The following is a 19,400-nucleotide window of genomic DNA, read 5'->3' on the forward strand; positions in this document are numbered from 1 at the left end:
CCTATCAGAGGGAAGTGTATGGGAAGAAGGGAGGAGCGTCAGGAGAAGGGGTCATTCATTTTGTGTGCAGCACGCAGGAGAGGAACATTGCTGGAACGACAACATTGGCTGCTATTTCTGTATTTCCAGTGTGGTAATATTTTCCTCTATTTGCAGTGTGGTAAGAGGGAGGGAGGGAGGGAGGGGACAACCCTGGAACTTGGAGGGAGGGAGGGAAGGAGGGGAGGGGACGACCCTGGAACTTACAGGGAGGGAGGGGATGACCCTGGAACTCGGAGGGAGGGAGGACCCTGGAACTCGGAGGGATGGAGGGGGGATGACCCTGGAACTTGGAGGGAGGGAGGGAGGGGGAGGACTCTGGAACTCAGAGGGAGGGAGGGGGGCGACCCTGGAACTCGGAGGGGGGGATGACCCTGGAACTCGGAGGGAGGGAGGGGGGATGACCCTGGAACTCAGAGGGGGGACGACGACCCTGGAACTCGGAGGGAGGGATGACCCTGGAACTCGGAGGAAGGGAGGGGGGATGACCCTGGAACTCATAGGGAGGAACGACCCTGGAACTCGGAGAGAGGGAGGGGGACGACGACCCTGGAATTCGGAGGGAAGGAGAAGACGACGACCCTGAAACTCAGACGGAGGGAGAGGACGACCCTGGAACTCAGAGGGAGGGAGGGGGACAACCCTGGCACTCGGAGGGAGGGGGGAACCCTGGCACACACTCATTCTCACATACACACTCTCTCTCTCACAGACACAGTCGCACACAGTCTCACTCTCTCTCTCTGTCACACACACACACTCGCACATTCACTCTCTCTCTCTCACACAGTCACTGTCACACACGCTCTCTCAAACATACACACTCCGAGGAAAATCTTGCTAGCGCCTGTTTCATTTCTTTGAGAAACGGGCCTTTTTTACTAGTATAAACATAAAAGAAAAGAAATAAATTAGAGCTACATTTAAAGAATACATCATAAAAATATTAGACAGGAAGTGATAGGGGAAACTCAGTGGGGCATCAGGAAGAAGTGAAATATAAGGAACTAAATAATAGTCAACAGTGAGTTCTAACATAAAACACATAAATGGGACCACTTAAATCACACTCCTATCTATGTGGGTCCTTAACAAAGGCGCGGTAATGTTTTTAGCATACGTTAATGATTAGCGCACGCTAAACACTAGAGACACTCATAGTGGGTGTCTCCAGTGTTTAGCTTATTTTTAACGCGTGCTAAAACCGCCAGTGCGCCTTTGTAAAAGGCCTACAGAGATAGGAGTGTGATTTATGTGGTCCCATTTATGCGGTTACCCTGGCTGGTTAAGTGGTGAATATTGGCCCTTAACCGGCCAAGTGCTGACTCCATCCCTGGAACACACTCAAAATAGCCAGTTTTCATTTAGGCGCTAACCACTAATTTTCAGTGGCGATAACCAGTTAACTGACACTCAAAATTAGCGGATAGCCCCGAACAAGCGACTGAACCAGTCAGCGGCCATTTCTGGACAGTTAAATTGTTTTGGATATTGACCGGCGAATCTATATTTATGTCTTTAAACCACCTTGATAGGTTTTTCTTTGAAAGGTAGTCTAGCAAATTGTTGTAAAATAAATAAGCTATACAAGAAAACCAGGAAATGGTGAGGATTTAGCAGAGCTCACTTACAGAGATGTCCGGCTGTCCTGAATTTATCATGTTCAGCACATGTACTTGGTCTGTGGGGGATGTACGGAGGCATCCCCTCACTGTCTTGCTGCTTGTGTACACGGCACTGACGGGACTCTTCTGCCCGGGCAAAATATCACATCTGGGTTGATCCCCTGCAGCGTTTGCTGTAATGAAAGTTTCTTTTTTTAAAAATAACTTTTACTCTATTCCTACAGTCACATATCAATGTCTATTGTTTATAAAGAGCTGCCTGCACACACAGCACAGACACACAGCAATTATTATTACAAAACAGATGACTCACATAAAGGCAAAAAGACCATCATTCAAAAAACTACAACATGTCAAAAAGAGGAACATGGGGAAGATTATCTGTTAAAGCAAAAAGAGACAAGGAAGGAAAAGATAGCTAGAACAGAGAACAGTGGCGTAGCCAGAAAGCAATTTTTGGGTGGGCCAGCAGGTTGGATGGGTGGGCACCCATGCTCTGTCCCTACCCCATTCCATGCTGGATCTCTACCTTACTCCCCACATGGTCCACATCTCTCTCCTTTCCCTTCAGCCATCCCCAATCCCCTTCATATCCAGCACCTATCCCAGCCCCCCCCTTCTACATGTCCAGCACCTCAGCTCCCCTTTCCCGCCAACCCCCCGCCCGCATATGTAGCTCCTCTCCCCTTCCCCCTGCAAATCCAGCACCTCTCCATCTCCCCTTCCATGCAACCTCCCCCCTGCAAGTCCAGTGCCTCCTCACCTCACAGTCCCCTTGTCCTACCCCCGCTGCAGCGCTTGCAATTTGCTATCGTCGGCGCTGCCTGACACTGTTGAGAGACGCGGCATGACGTCCTGCTCCGGTGCCTTCCATCTGCCGCGCTAAGTCAACCTCCTGTTTACGCAGGGTGGAACGCAAGTGGCAGAGGGAAGGTCCCGGAGTAGGACGTCACGCTGCGTCTGTCAGCTGTGGCAGCGCGCCGATGATAGCAACTTGCAAGCGCTGCCGTGGGGGTGGAAAACGGAGACTGTGAGGTGAGGAGGCAGCGCCGATAGCGTTAAAGGGAAGCGCTATGGTGGGGGTGGGAGAGAGTGTGAGGAGACACGTCGGTGACGGAGGTGTTGGGAGTCTTCTCTGGATGGGCCTGAGCCCAAACTGGGCGGGCCTGGGCCCATCCAGGCCCACCCGTAGCTACGCCCCTGACAGAGAAGCAAGATGACACGACTCTCCAGATCTATCAGAGAAGAGAGGAAAGCCAGAAGTGGAACTGTGTGACTGAAAGGAGATGAGGTGTAAGTGTGGAGAGTAAAGAGGAAGAGCAGAAGTTGTGCAGCAGTGGCAGTGGTGTGCTGGAGCAGGTTCTCACAGGCTCGCAAGAGCCGGTTGTTAAGTTTTTAAGAATTTTGGGAGCCGGTTGTTAAAGTAGGGCCCTCCATGGCTACTTTAACAACTGGCTCCCAAAATGTGGGCTTGGGCCCCCTGCTGAATTCTCTTTTACTTTGCTGGTGGGGATGCTGAGCCCTGCCAGCCAAGTAAATAGACTGCTGCTGTTCCCCGCTCCTTATTTCCAGCTCTGAGCAGCAGGCTGGGACTTCTCCAGCATGTGTGAGAAGTTTCAGCATGCTGCTCAGAGCAAGACCTTGGGAGTGGTGGCAGTCCATTTATTGGCTGCCAGCAAAGGTATGCCTAGTGTGCCCGCACAAAGGGAGGGAGGAGAGGTAGGCAAGTGTTGCTCCCCCCCCCCCCCCCCCCGGACCACCCTTGGACCTTCCAACTGCAGAGCTGGCTACGTCCGGAGAAAGAGCCTGTTGTTAAAAATTTACCAGCACACCCCTGAGCAGTGGGCAAACAAAAATGCAAATAATTATTAGGAAAGGAGTGGAGAATTTTATTAATTTATCAACTTTTATATACCAAACATCATCATAGTCTAAACAGTAAAGCAGACAATTCAACACTATCCTTCTCCAACCATCCACATCACTCGTTACAAATGGAATAGGCTCTTCACCAAACTGTGGTAGATTCTTATTAAGGCCGTTATTTTAGAAATACTTCCACATGTGAACGGTGCCATCTGCATGATATATTGCGTGCATGTTTAAATAAAGCCACTATTTACATGTGGAGATCAACACTTCATGTAAATTTCAAGGGGGTGTGACTTGGGTGGGACTAAAACCTATGGGAGTAACATTTAACTAGCTGCAGTAAGCATTTGTTTTTTAAACAGTGGCTGGCTAAATTAGCCTCAGATGTTCAGTACCAGGCCAGTTTCGGTGGGATGGCTGCTGGAGCGTATACAGGTCCTGGCTGATATTCAGCTGGGGACCATGTAAGACAGGACCTGCCTAACTCAAAAGCAGTCCTAATTTTGTCCACTTAAGCTATACAGGCTTTGGCACTAAATATCATCCAGGACCTGCATAACTATTAAAAAGGTGCCTAGAGCCATGGGAGCCCCCTCCTGGCCCCTGAAACAGCCCCACTGCTTCCCTTCTCCCTCCCCCCCCAGCTTGTGACAATCAATACCTTCCACCCTCTGGAATATCCCCCTGGTCTAAATAGGCTACTCCAGTCTTACCTTCCATCCCTGGTGGTCCAATGGGGGTGATGGGAGAAGGAGCGAAGCCCACTCACTCCTGTCCCTGCTGGCTGCCTGCAGAAAATGGCTGCTGCAACCTCTTGCAGAGTTGCCGGGGGGGGGGGGGGGGGAGGGGGAGGAGTGTAGGGGGGTTCTGATTTTTGTGGGCTGGATGGAGGGAGAAGGGAAGCAGGGGGCTGTTTGGAGGCCAGGAGGGGGCTCCCATGGCTCCAGGCACCTTTTTAATAATTATGTAGGTCCTGGATGATATTTGGTACAAGAGCTTGAATAGCTAAGTGAGCTGTTCTAATTTTGGCCACTTAGCTATGCGGGTCCCAGCACCAATGTTCTCCCTAAGCTGTGCGGGGAGTCCTCCAACCACGTTGCTGCCAGTAAGGGGTGGTGCTTCAAAATTGTGTTTTCAATTGCTAGGGACAGGCAGGTCCTCTGGAGTCCTGCAGAACTTGTCTGGCCTTCACCACTGAAAATGTAATATTGAAACAGCACCACCATTGGCAAGAATATAGGTAGAGGACTCCTGCACAACTTAGAGGGGACATTGCCTGGCATGCCTAACTGAGCATGCGTGGGAGAGCTGGCATTAGTGGCTGAAGCAAGCCTGCTGAATTAAGTGCTGCTTGTTCAGCACAGGCACAACTAAGGCAGAAGACGTCTTCAGCTGGCAGGGCTTGACATCCTCGCCAGCAAAGACATTACACGATGTGATACCTGCAAGCGAGCCTTCTCTGGAGTAGCCCCCATACTCTGGAATGCATTGCCTGAAAGGCTCCGCTTAGCAGAAGACTACCTCTACTTCAGGAAGCAGGTGAAGGCTTGACTCTTCAACCAAGCCTTTAACCGAAGAAGTAACTAACTTGTTAGTCTCACTCAAACACACAAGGATTGACTTGGGCTGCACATACTGCAGCGGGACATGTTTATCCCTCCTACCCTAGCTGAGATAATATTTAACCATCTCTCTGACCTACTACTACTACTACTACTGCTTGCGCTGTACACTTGAACATGAAGACCTCACGTGCAACTTTCTTCAAATCAATCACCTTACTTTCTAATTCTTCCTACTTTCTTACTCATCTATATGTTACAACTTTGCCTTTCCCTTCACTACCAATTATAATGTTCTAGTACATATTGTGTTGTCATTATAAGTAGTATACCATACCATACTTTGTATTGTTGTTCAAATACTTTTACTGCTCTAATTGCCTCCTGCTCATGTCTGATCTATTCTTACTGTACCCCGCTTTGAGTGAATTCCTTCAAAAAGGCGGTGTAAATCCTAATAAATAAATAAAAATAAATAAGGATAATATTTTATTGAGGCTATGGGTGTGGCTGTGGGGTGGGGGGATTGGGACCTTTCAGTCCACCTTTGGGAATCCCAAAATGGACTTCAGGCTAAGCCCCTGCAGAGACCTCAGTTGATCTTTGCTTTTTCCTCCACTCTTTCCATGGAAATAAGAGTTAAGAAGAAAATATAAAGTGATAATCTTTTTTATTGGACTAACTTAACACAATTTTTGACTAGCTTGTGAGATTTTACATGCCCTTCTGCATATCCCAAATATATTCATTGAAAAAAAAAAGAACAGTATGAACCGGGCAACTTCCCCATTTTACAAACCTACAGGGGTGGGGTAAAAAATAAAGTAACGCCCTAGAGTTTTTTTACATTTTCTCAGCAGCTGCTTAGAATTTCAAGGAGAAATTTTACGTACGTATTTTCACCCGTGTACTAAGCTATACTAATGGGAACTAAACTGCTCAGACTACTGGAGTCTTCTAGTCCCTATCTGTGCTCCCATCCTCAGACTAGGGGAGCCTTATGGTTTGTATTTCTGCTGTATTCCTATGTTTGTTTAAATTTGGATTTAGTTCACACCTTTCCAGGTGTAGCTCTAGGTGAGTAACATTCAAGTACAGTAAGGACCCAGATGGTTACACTCTAAGGGGCCTCTTAAAAGTTTTGTATCTCTGGTAAAATGCTTAGTAAATTGAGCCCTGAATTTGTACCTGGGACCCAAGGTTTATTTTCATTTAGTTTGTTGATTTGATATATTTTATTTATTTGGATTTTTCTCACACCTTTTTCAGCAGCAGCTCAAGGTGAGTTATATTCAGGTACACTGGATATTTCCTTGTCCCTGGAGGGCTCACAATCTAAGGCAATGAAGGGTTAAGTGACTTGCCCAAGATCACAAGGAGCAGCAATGGGATTTGACCTGGGCACCTTTGGATGTCAAGACTGGTGCTCTAACTACTAGGCCAGGCCACTCCACTCCACTCCCATTTACACAGCAAATATCAAAGTGACAAGAAGCAGCAGTGGGCTTTAAATGCTGTCTGGCGCTCAGCCTACTGCTCCAACCACTAGGTTACTCCTCCACCTCTCCATCTTATGTGCTCCTCCTATTTCCTCAGTCTGGGAACATGTAGTAAGCGCTGGCATTAGCTGAGCCAGTGACTGAAACAGCTGTAATCAATCTATTACCCCTCCCCCTTCTCCCAGCCACGCTATAGATGGTAACTAAGTCAAACACAGTTTATAGGGATCATACAAATCATGATGCCTCTTTCCCCCCTCAGGGTAGACAAGACTAGGCACTTACCTAAGGTAGGGTTACCATATGGCTCCAGAAAAAAGAGGACGGGTTGAGCCAGCCGGGTTTTACTTCCATTGCTTTCAATCCGTCCTCCTTTTTCTGGAGCCATATGGTAACCCTAACCTAAGGCAGCAGCTTTGGGGGAACGGGGGAGGGGGAGAAAAATCATCTGCAGTCAGAGCAAAGCAATAGTCCTGACAATCACACAAAATCAAAACAACCATCAGACTGCACTTTTAGGGTCTGGGAGAGTGTGAATTCCCAAACTTAGGTAAATGGCTTTTGGAAATTGCCCTATTAGGTTTATACTAAATAAAGTTTAATATTTAAATGTATAATATATGATATCCAGTTATGCATTTTTACAGGATTGTTCTAGGAGGGGGTGAAACTGACGTGAACATGATTGTTTAGCTTATCTAAATTTCAGGGGGTGCCTAGAGGCCTTGAAAATATTTGAGAGGGGTGCAGGGTTGAAGATTCACCTAGGGCACCTAATGCCCTTTGCACCGGCCCTGGGAAAAGCCAATCTGCCTCCAGAGAGAATGATAAGATTTGGAGTTTAGATTAATTATTCAGCTTTTCAATTCTAAACTTAAGGCGAGTATAATTCAGGTACTTTAGTTATTTCCTTACAGCCTAAGCTATACCTTAGGCAATAAAAGGTTAAGTGACTTGTCCAGGTCACAAGAAGCAGCAACAGGATTTAAATTCTACCTTCCCTGGTTCTCAGTCCATTGCTCTAATCAGTAGGCTACTCCTCCGCTCCAAAATAGGACTAGAGTAAGCTTTGTGCCTCACGAATAAAGGCAAATCCCTTCTGACCTCTCATCTCCAGGAAACGGTGCAGCTGCTCATACAAGAGAGCAGGCACTGACTAGAGTGGGAACAGAGAGATGAAACAAACCAAGCAGCATAACAGCTATACAGAGCAGGACAGGCCACTGCAGGGTACAGCAATACATTTTGTATGACTCTGGAGGTCACTTTGAAAACATATAGACAGTGACACATAAATGTCAACACTTACAAATCATTAATAGAGGTACCAAGCAGGTTATAGAATATTAAGGACAGTTTCCGCATACAGTTCAAACTCCTCTTATTGACCTATAAGTGCATTCACTTTGCAGCTCCTCAGCACCTCTCCACTCTCCCTACATTCCTCCCCGGGAACTCCGTTCACTGGGTAAATCTGTCTTATCTGCACCCTTCTCCTCCACTGCTAACTCCAGACTCCGTTCCTTTTATCTTGCTGCACCATATGCCTGGAATAGACTTCCTGAGCCGGTACGTCAAGCTCCATCTCTGACCGTCTTCAAATCTAAGCTAAAAGCCCACCTTTTTGATGCTGCTTTTAACTCCTAACCTTGTTCACTTGTTCAGAACCCTTATTTTATCATCCTCACTTTAATATTCCCTTATCTCTTGTTTGTCCTGTTTGTCTGTCCTAATTAGATTGTAAGCTCTGTCGAGCAGGAACTGTCTCTTCATGTTCAAGTGTACAGCGCTGCGTATGTCTAGTAGCGCTATAGAAATGATAAGTAGTAGTAGTAGTAATATAGTCATGCAAATAACTTATTATAGAAATCCACTATGTGCATGTATAAACCTCCCAGGATGCAGAGGTTTATACAGGTCATGGTGAGAGAGTGGCAGGGGCATGGTTTAGGTGTTCTTAAAGAAATAGATGTCCTTCCTATTTCACAATGGGAAGACACATATAAATTGAAAAATAGCCATGTCAGCTTTTACACCTGCTCTGAGGCACACGCGTATGCCAGCTCCCAGTTGAGATCTAGGATCTTAACCAAGGGACATGTGCTGGTGGTGCCCCAGACTTCCCTCTTATTTGGCAGGTTGAAACCTAGTGGTAGTACCACAAGACTGCCACTAGGGGATCATAGGTGTAATTTTGAACTGGGCACCCCACAGGTCAGGAGTGAACAGAGATTGCTCCTGCCCCTGACTGGACATCAGGGAGACCCCATTATAAGAGTTAGGGAGGGGATGGCTGGGAGATGGTGGGAGGAAGTATGACTGATGTTGGTGGTGAGAAGGTTCACCCCACCAGCCTCTTTCAGTTATGAATGGGGCCCACTATCTTGTTGCTACAGCCAGGAACCCACAATGTTCCTGGCTGCAGCAATGCTCATTTAGGAGTCTGGGATGCACTTCTTTCCACTTTTGTTTTGTTTTCTAATTAATACTCCTGCTGGACAAGCCAGCAGAACACTCATGCATTTGCTGGCATCTTTCTACCTATTTTACAAAAACCTCTGTCTACATGGTTCAATCTTATTCCTTTGTCCTGTTTTTTGCAGGTTGTGGAAGATCTGAGAAACAATCAAAAGAAAGTGAATGTGACAGATCTCAACTGGGGCAGTTCAGCTGGGAGTCATGTATTCCATCTTGGCCCAGCTCCCAAGGGCATCCACACACACAGGATGGGTGTTGGAGACATGAAATAGGCTCAGCTGATTCCGCTACTTTGTCAAAGTGGAAGAGGTTGGAGGCCCTGCAGGTATCATATTATATGTGAGTGGAAGCGACTTTGGAGCCATGTTGAGCTCACCCAAATGGCTAGGCAGGACTTGTCTGTTATAGCACAGCTGTTTGCGTACTTCTCGATTGTCTAGTCCAACATCATCCTTCACCATTGTTATCAGCACTTTAAGTTGTGAGGGAGGCGGTTTAGAAATGTAAACAGATAAATTGCTGCTTGGGTGTTGCAGTTCATGGATTGGCAGATATGACATCCTTGGACACAGGTGCAGTGTAAGGAATCTTATTGGAAAGACGGAGTACCTCCATCTGATATAGGTAATAACCTGCAATAATCTACTTAATAATGGTCTGTAGGAGATGTTTGAGAACCTTTTCCTTGTCCACAACTGACTGCAGCTAATGGGGATTGTCTGGGACAAGTTATACTTAACTACCTTAGCCTGGGTGATAGTAGTGCTAATTCATCAAGTTATGATTTGGTGCAGATGGCTACACTACACATGGGTTGGACACCTTGCTGCATGGTGGGAGCATCTTGGATACAGCGTCTAACGTATTGGTCAGTCTTGCTTCTGGCAGCGAACTGGGTGCATTATTTGTAGCTTTTAAGAGTTTACAGTTTGGCTCGGGTATCCTGTTTTGGCTGTTTGTGTTAAAAACAGTCACATCTTTTCAATAAAGCTGCGGCCAAGTTACCATTTAGTTTAAACAACTTTTATTGGTAACTGTCAACAGATAAAACAGTACAAGGTACAAAAATTGTGTCACCCAGAATATAGACCCCTTTTATTCCCCCACAGTAGACCTTCACCCCCTCCCTAATTGAATAATTTTTCCAAGGGTGGAACTTTGTTCCTTAGTCCTCTCCCGAACTTATGTGGTGAAATATTGATCCTTAAATATAGGGGAAATTAACCATCTTCCACCTGCGTCTTAAACCTCATAGTCCATGGTACCAGTGCTTCAACATTCTATAAGAGCCATCCCCCTCCCCCCCCCCAGTAGAAATGTCAAGCTTATAGGGTATTCAATATCAGGCTACGACCTCTAGGATGCAAAGTGTGTAAAAAGGGTTCACAGACTTGTAAATAAACTTCTTCCACTTAGGGGACCCCTGGGCCTTACATGCTTCCCATTGGGCCAAAAGGTGAAACAGATTTCTCCAGTGCCAATAAGTTGTTCCCACTTAATTAACAAAGTGTATGTGTTGTTATTTATTAATTTATTATTATGTGGGAAGCCACTGCTTAACCCAGGTTCAGTAGCATGGAATGTTGCTACTAATTGGGTTTCTGCCAGATACTTGTAACCTGGATTGGCCACTGTTGGAAGCAGGATACTGGGCTATATGGACCATTGGTCCGACCCATTATGGCTATTCTTATGTTATGTTCTTAACTTGGATTCAGAGTGCAAAAGGGGCTGTCATGGTGTTACAGTAGCCTATGTTAGAACTGCGGTTGCTGCTTTAGTTCATCTGGATACACAGAAATAAAGCTCAACAAATAAGCTATAGGTAAGACTTTCTTATTAGACTATCTTAATACATCTGTGACTACCCTTAGGGAATTATCCTTCCTTTATCGTGTCGGTGAGAAATGGTGCAGTTGCACTGGGTTTAAATAGTACAGAGTAAGCAGACTGCTCAGTAAATGGGAGGGGTAGGGGGCAACAAAGAAAGGGTCTGCATATTTGATAAAGGGTGAGAAAGCCAACGTCACTACTTCTAAGTTTGTTTTATCATCTTAAAGGCTGTTCTTGTGTTCTCACAAAGTTCCCTGAAGCTCTCTGATTGTTAAGTTAAAAGAGTGATTTTCCTCAGTGAAGGTTTAGCTACTGAGTTGTCACTCAGTTTTTCATTGTAATATTTTACATCTATAAAAGACTGGTTGTTGTTCAGCTTGTTTCACTAATTTAGCATCCTTATTCACATTTTTTGCACAGACTATGTACAATACATTCACAGAGAATCATGAACGTGAGCCTTTTAGTTTGAACATCTTTCTCCTGTGATATGTGCTTGTATAACTTGTATTATAATGTTTTGTAAAGTTTATTCAACTTTCTTCTATTTGGAATTCTTTCTGGAGCTTTCTCAAACACGTGTACAAACTGTCAAGCCTAAATCTGAACAGTCTCTTTTACCTTCTCTCTTACACTGGGGCCAATGCAGAAAAGATCATAGTTCTGAGAGAAGAGGATATTTCTCGGGTAAGTGAACATTATTTTGCTCTGTGCTTTGGCAACTTAAAGACTGGGCTTTAAAAGAGGAAAAGCCAGCCACACCAACCCTCTTGCCTACCCTGCAGTTGAAGGCATATCTCACTCACTCATCAAGCTATGGGCTGGCAAGTGTGGCAGTTACCTCTGTGTGGACACACTAATACATGCTCAGAAGGTCTTCCAGACTTTTCTGAGCTCTAGGGAGCAAGTCCATGCTGATGCATCATGTGATGATGTCACCTATTTGTAGCTAGCTTATCCTGCTGTCCAAAGAGAACCTCCATTATAGGTAAGCAGCCTAACTACTACTACTTATCATTTCTATAGCACTACTAGACGTACGCAGCGCTGTACACTTGAATAAATTGCTCCACCTGCCCAGCACATTGCAAGTCGCAGAAGGGAGGTAAGATCATTTGAAAATCCAGTGTACATGCATAGGTTTCCTCAGATTATCTAAAGGTGTCCCCAGGAATGCCTCTTTTGAAGCTAGATGAAAATAGATTTCTACAGCACACAGACAAATCTACTCTCATCTAGCTTCAAAAGAGGCATTCCTGGGGACACCTTTAGATAATCTAAGGAAAACCATGCATGTACACTGGATTTTCAAAAGGATCTTACCTCCCTTCTGCGACTTACAGAAAAGCAAGTACAAAGTGTGAAGACCTTAGCAGGAGTACTTTACACTAATTTATTTACTTATAAAATATTTTTGTATTCTGCTCATCACTTTGTACTTAGTGGATTCTAATAAAAACATTGATAGTTAAATATAAAGCACACAAAAGCTAGTCGAAATATCCTTTTCAGTATTTCATCCTCTTGGAAGTTTGTACTGTAGGTCTTTTATGATGGAAAAACCGAGAATAATCATAAAAAGAATCACAGCCACTACCCTAGGAGGATGAAGTACTGAAAGAGATTCCCATCTTCACCAGTGCTGGTCTTCCAACAACCATCAAATCTGAAGCAAAGATTAATGAAAAACAAGCTCCCAACAGAAGCTCAAAAAGAAGGCAACGGCAAAGGTCCCTGCAATACATCAAGCTACAAAATGTGCCAGCACATATTACAAGATCCCAAAGTTAATCACATGAGGCAAGCATTAGCAGTAATTTTGAGAGACTGAAATCATACTCCATGTTCCCTGGCTTAGGAGTGAGGCTCATTCCTGTCATAATATGTGCAAAACTAACCCTTTTGGAGAAATTGCCCCCGGGAGAAAAACATTCAACATAAGGGATTCTAAGCAAGCTCTTCCTCAAACGCAGTATATATTACTCAATGCAGAAAATGTGAAGAAGGATGCTATGTTGGGTAGGGAGGCCAGATGCTAAAGTAAAAAATCAACTCACAGAGGCACTAGTCAGATATCACACAGCAAAGCAAATCAAGGTAACCTCTCTATGGTGAGCATTTTTCAGGACCAGAGCACTACATCACTGACCTTATGGTCAGAATACTAAGAGGAAATTTTAAAATAATCCAGGTTATCAATAACCTTAAGAGTGGACTAACACGGCTACCACACTCCTCTACTTAAAATAATCCAGGAAATTAAGACCTTTGAGGTAAAATGATAAAATACTTCAACACCAACAAGAAATGACTTAAAAGCTCTGTGTTTCCTATCACCATGATGTAAACCATAAAATTATACTAAACTTATACTAATTTTGGTATCTTCTGATCACCTATCCATTTCTTCCTTTTTCTCAGCTCCCCTCGCCCCTCACATACACCTTTTCCAATGAGATTGTCATTGGAATGCTTTTATATTTCACTTATGTATTCTGATATTTGCCATCTTTTGCTCATACTGTCCTGAGATAGAGGAAGAAAGTTCTGGTCTTCAAAAGCTAGTCAAAAATGTATTTAGTTCAATAAAAGGCATCATCTTATTTTCCTTTTTTTGTTTTGTTTTTAGTTATTAACCCTTACAATGGACTAACATAGCAACCACACTACTTTATACATGGAAAGTCACGAATGTTTGCTGCTCATGTCCAAACTAATGCATGGACGCAGGGCCGGTCCTAGGGTCTCTGGTGCCCCCCTGCAGACTATCAGTTGGCGCCCCACCCCCCGCAGAGCCATTACCTGGCTTAAAGAACTTGATTGAGAAGATTCTTCTTCTCTTCTACTCTGCTGAGCGAGTCCCGACTGGTGGCGTGGCCCTTGGACGGCAGGGGTGGATGAGGAGTGCGCTAGCCAGTGCAGGAAAGGCCAGGGCAGGGGCAGAAGCCTAGGCAGTGAGTCAGGCAGTCAGCTGGGAGCCTCAGTGTCTGGGACGGAGGAGCGAGCCGGCCGGAGGAGGACACGAGCCATGAGACGCTTAGGCAGTTAGGGTACTCACTTGCCGCAACCGCAAGGCATACTGGCATGCACACAGGGTGCCGCAGGGGGAGGAGGCGTCATCTCGTGACGTCGAGAGTGGAGGAGCCGCTGGCCAGGCTGAAAGGAGACGAGCAGCGCCGTGGAGGTGTAAAGCGCACGCGCCGCCGCGTGTAGCGTTATGGCAGGAACTGGAAGCAGGAAGGCCGTCGAACAGCTGGGCGGGCCGCGGAAGCCGGCGCCCTCCTGCGGTGCTTACCCCTCTTACTGGGTTGGACTGGCCCTGCATGGACACTGCTCTCAGCTCCTCAACAGAAGACACCAGGAATGGCTTTTAAACATATCGGAGCTCCTTTTGGAGCACGTGCCTCTCTCCTCCCTAGATGTAGCATGTGCCCCTGAATGTGGGAATTAACAGGTAGCATGTAAGGCTCAATGTGGCTTACACAATACTGAAGAGGCAGGCTCCGGTTCAGTAAAATACAAATACACAATATAATAGTAAGCATGTAAGAAACAAAAATATAAGGCAACAAAGAAATAAAGAGGGGGTGGTGATAGAAGTCCAATACGGTCCATAGTTTTGCTGTGTCGCAGGACGTAGAAAGTTAATTTGGGTCAGGGGGGTAGGCCTTCTTAAACAAGTTGGTTTTCAGTAATTTCCTGAAGTTAAGATGGTTATGGATAGATCTCACGGTTTTGGGCAGAGCATTCCACAGTTGTGTACTTATGTAAGAAAAGCTGAATGCATAAGTTGATTTGTATCTAATATAGATATAGACAGCTGACTCTTTTGTGCAGCATACAGATCGCACAACGAATCTCATTTGATTCCCTGCAGATTCTACTGGCTGCATGAGTTCACTTATTACATTTTTTCAGATATTGGAGTTATAATTTTATTTTATGCTGATATTTTTCTACTGTGTCCTGTGTTGGGGACTTTTGAAGATACTTTAACATCTTTAAAACGATACATTTATCTTATGGTTACTACTATACTGATTCAAATCTGACTTTTGCAAAACACATGAATTCACTCAGTCAGAAATTCATTTTTAGGTTAGGGCAAGTTAGAGTGATTAGATTGTCACTTCATTTGCATAATTTTAGGGTCCTAGTCCAGGCTGTTTTACTTCCACAGTTGGACTATTGTAATATTTTATATAATGGTGTTTCGGCCATTGCAGAACACAGTTACTAGACTGATATTTGGTAAAAGTTGATATGACTCTGTTACCCCACTTCTGATACCCTGGTTACCTACAGTATTTGCTAGCGAATTATAACTTTAGTATTTAAATTACTTTATGGCCAGAACGCTGATGATGTAGTAGATCTCATATTTCCTCTGTCCAAGCACAATAATTGTTGGGGTTTTTTTTGTACCTTACAGTTGAATTATCCTTCTCTTAAATCTCTTTTCTATTTCAAGCTGCCAGAATTTGCAGTGAATTTCCAGGGAAGATTAAGGTTTTACCTTCTTATTTATGCTTTAGAAAAGCTTTGAAGACATTGCTATTTAATCAATGATTGTTAGTTAAAAGAATTTTATTGACAGCTAAGGATTTTTAGATGACCTGTTCTGGGCTACATTATGATTTGTTATATTTGTCAATAGGTTCCTCTTTTAATTAAACTAAGGGGCCCTTTTACCAAGCTGCTGTAAAAGGGACCCTGCGCTAGTATCAGCGCATGTTTTTGCCACGTGCTGAGGCTCCTTTTACCACAACGGGTATATAGGCTGAAAAAAAGAAATTGCAGTGCGGTAAGTTTGCACTTGCTGCGTGGTCATTTCGGGGGACAGTGCTTACCACAGCTGATTTCTGTAGTGCCAGAAATGGCGCATGCTAGGTGTCTCGTCTTCACGTTGGTGAGCCCTTAGGTCCCGCAAGGCCGAAAGACCTCAGAGGACAGCCGTGCACCCCAATCTTCACCCGCGGCGACCGCCTTTCACCAGAGGTTGAGCCTCCAGCTGCAGGCGGTCAGCAGGACTGCTGGAACCGCGGGGTGGACGGCTGACCTGGCTAGTGTCGGGAGTTGCGGCCAGCAGACACAGTCATCAAGCGCAGAATAGCTCTCTAGACAGGTGGATAGCAGTCCACAATCAAAGATAGCACAGTCACTGGATAACGGCTAGCAATCCGTGAACAAGGATAGCACAGTCTCTGGATAACGGCTAGCAATCTGTGATCAAGGATAGCACAGTCTCTGGATAATGGCTAGCAATCCGTGGACAAGGATAGCACAGTCTCTGGATACTCCAAATGATGCAACGCGGAAACGCTGCACCGGCTTCGGGAACAGAACCGGAAGCAAGGAGGTCCTCTGGTTCCTGGGTTTAAATATCGCGCCATCCCGCCCCTGGGAAGAAACCCACCAATCCGGCCCAGGGGAGTCGGCAGACCCCCTGGATTGGCTCTGCCCGGACTCCAGGCGGAGTCATCGCCCGGGTTTGCCAATCCAGTGCGAGGTAGGCGGAGCTCCAGAGCCCTCCGGCTCTGGAGCGAAGGAGACATCGGCTCCAGCGCCGCCATCTTGGGTGGCGCGAACCTCCTCCCGACCTCCCCTTCCCAAGAGGCCGGCGTTCGTCCTCGCTGGCCGCCGATCCCGGCCTGACCTGCCAGTCCCGCGGCAGCGCCGGCTCCTCCATGGGACCTCTCTGGCCGTTTTCCGGTGCCGCGGAGGCCGCTGGCTCCCGCTCCCCACAGCGGGAGAGCAGGTATGGGCGCGGGACGCGACACTAGGGGCAGAATAGGCGGTAGTTTCAGATTGGTGCATGGCAAGCTTATTGCCACGTGCCAACCCTTTAGTAAAAGGGCCCCTAAGGAAATCTACTACATCAGTATTTAACTTTCAAAAGGGAAACTAGGATAAAATTAGGAAAACGGTTAAAAGGAGCTAAAAAGAGCAGCTTTAAAGGTTAGGAATTTTAATCCAGGATGGAAGTTGTTTAAAAATACCAGCTTGGAAGCCCAGACCAGATGTATTCCACATATCATAAAAGGTGGAAGTAAGGCCAAACAACAGATGGCATAGTTAAAAGGTAAGGTGAAAGAGACTATTAGAGCCAAAGCAACATCTTTCAAAAAGAAAACTGAAAGTAGCATAAGCACTGGCAAGTTAGATGTAAAGCATTGATAAAGAAGGCTAACAGACAATTTCAAAAGAGGTTTTCCACAGAGACAAAAACTTATAACAAAACCTTTTTCAGGTACATTAGGAGTATAAAGACTGTGAGGGAGTCAGTTGGATCATTAGATCATCAAGGAGCAGTCAGGGAGGACAAGGTCATAGTGGAGAGATTAAATTAATTCTTTGCTTTGGTCTTTACTGAGGAGGATGTAAGGGAGCTACTTGTGGGAGTTTTGGTTATTAAGGGTGATGATATAGAGGAACTGAAACAAATCTCGGTGAATCTGGAAGATGTAATAAGCCAAATAGACAAGTTAAAGAGCAGCAAATCACTTGGACTGGATGGTATACAAACCAGGGTACCGAAAAAATTAAAATATGAAATTGTAGATCTACTAGTAACCTGTCAGTAAATCGTTCACTGTACCTGAAGATTGGAAGGTGACCAATGTAATGCTAATTTTTATAAAGGTTCCAGGGGTGATCCAGGAAACTACAGACTGGTAAAGGTGACATCAGTGCCATGCAAAATGGTAGAAAATATTATAAAGAATAAAATAGCTGAATACATAGACAAACATGGTTTAGTGGAACACAGTCAACATGGATTCAACCAAGGGAAGTCTTGCTTCACTAATTTGCTACATTTTTTAAAATCATGACTAAGCATGTAGATAAAGGTGAAACAGTTGATGTGGTGCATCTTGATTTTCTGAAACCTTTTCATAGAGTCTCTCATGAGAGACTCCTGAAAAAATTAAAAAGTCAAGGGATAGGAAACAATATTCTGGTGTGGAATGGGAACTTATTAAAGGGTAAAAAATAGAGAGTAGGGTGAAATGCCCAGCTCTCTAAATAGAGGAAGGTGAAAAATGGAGTGCAACAAGGATCTGTACTGGCAGTGGTGCTTTTTAACATATTTATAAATGATCTGAAAATGGGAACAATAAGTGAGGTGGCCAAATTTAAAGATGACACGGAAATATTCAAAACTGTTAAATCGCAAGTGGAGTTCAAGAAATTGCAGGAGGATCTTGGGAGGCTGGAAGACAGGGCATCCAAATGGCAGATGAAATTTAATGTGGACAAGTGCAAACTGAAGCAAATTGAGAAGAATAACTCAAATTATAGCTATTAAATGCTAGGTTCCACATTAGGAGTCATCACTGAGGAAAATGGTTTATATGTCTTTGTGGGCAATACATTGAACTCTTCTACTCAGTGTGCATAATTATTTTAAAACAAATAGAAAAACATATTTTTTCACTCAGCACATAGTTAAGCTCTGGAACTCATTACCAGAGGATGTGGTTAAAGCAATTATCATAGCTGGGTTTAAAAAATGTTTGGATATATTCCTAGAGGTAAAATCCATAAACTGTTATTAAGATAGACTTATGGAAAGCCACTGCTTAATCCTGGTGTTAAGTAGCATGGAATCATGCTACTTTGCGGAGTCTACCAGGTACTTGTGACCTGGACTAGTAGGCGGGGCTGGTGGTTGGGAGGCGGGGATTGTGCTGGGCAGACTTATACGGTCTGTGCCAGAGCCGGTGGTGGGCAGCGGGACTGGTGGTTGGGAGGCGGGGATAGTGCTGGACAGACTTGTACGGTCTGTGCCAGAGCCGGTGGTTGGGAGGCAGGGCTGGTGGTTGGGAGGTGAGGATAGTGCTGGGCAGACTTATACTGTCTGTGCCAGAGCCGGTGGTTGGGAGGAGGGGCAGGTGGTTGGGAGGCGGGGATAGTGCTGGGCAGACTTATAAGGTCTGTGCCCTGAAGAGCACAGGTACAAATCAAAGTAGGGTATACACAAAAAGCAGCAAATATGAGTTATCTTGTTGGGCAGACTGGATGGACCGTGCAGGTCTTTTTCTGCCGTCATCTACTATGTTACTATGTTATGTTAGGATACTGGGCAGTAGGGCAGTTCTTATGTTCTTAATCTTAGGACCCTATGTGCAGATTCTTCAAAGAAGGTATGGTACAGATTATGCACCATTTTGGCTGCCTCTACTCTTGTCTATATTCTTTAAGAGATACAGCCTTCTGAAATGGAGTTTCACCAGTGACTTTTCCAGAGGCATTATTACCTTCTTTTTTCTATTGGCTACATCATAGCATTCCTGTGCATGTCACAACTGTCTTGTCACACTGTTTTGCAACCTTCATTCAGATCATCATACATAATCACCCCCAAAACCCCTTTCCTGATTAGGGGGAAATCAGTTCCTGATCCTACACTGCTCCTTTGGGTTTCTCTACCCCAAATGCAAACTACAGTTATTTGTATCACACTTTTGGTTATTTTTTTAAAACTTCCT

General features: G+C 45.0%; 1 protein-coding gene across 1 annotated transcript in view; it reads right to left on the reverse strand.

Annotated features, from left to right (window-relative positions):
- ENG (endoglin) overlaps positions 1-19,400 on the reverse strand; it is a 98,382-nt gene that overhangs the window by 58,947 nt on the left and 20,035 nt on the right. The window contains exon 2 of the mRNA XM_030207958.1: positions 1,671-1,837. Coding sequence (XP_030063818.1) covers positions 1,671-1,837 — 167 coding nt within the window. The remainder of the gene's footprint in view (positions 1-1,670; positions 1,838-19,400) is intronic.

This window comes from Microcaecilia unicolor, chromosome 6 (genome assembly GCF_901765095.1).
Source record: "Microcaecilia unicolor chromosome 6, aMicUni1.1, whole genome shotgun sequence".
Lineage (NCBI taxonomy): Eukaryota > Metazoa > Chordata > Amphibia > Gymnophiona > Siphonopidae > Microcaecilia > Microcaecilia unicolor.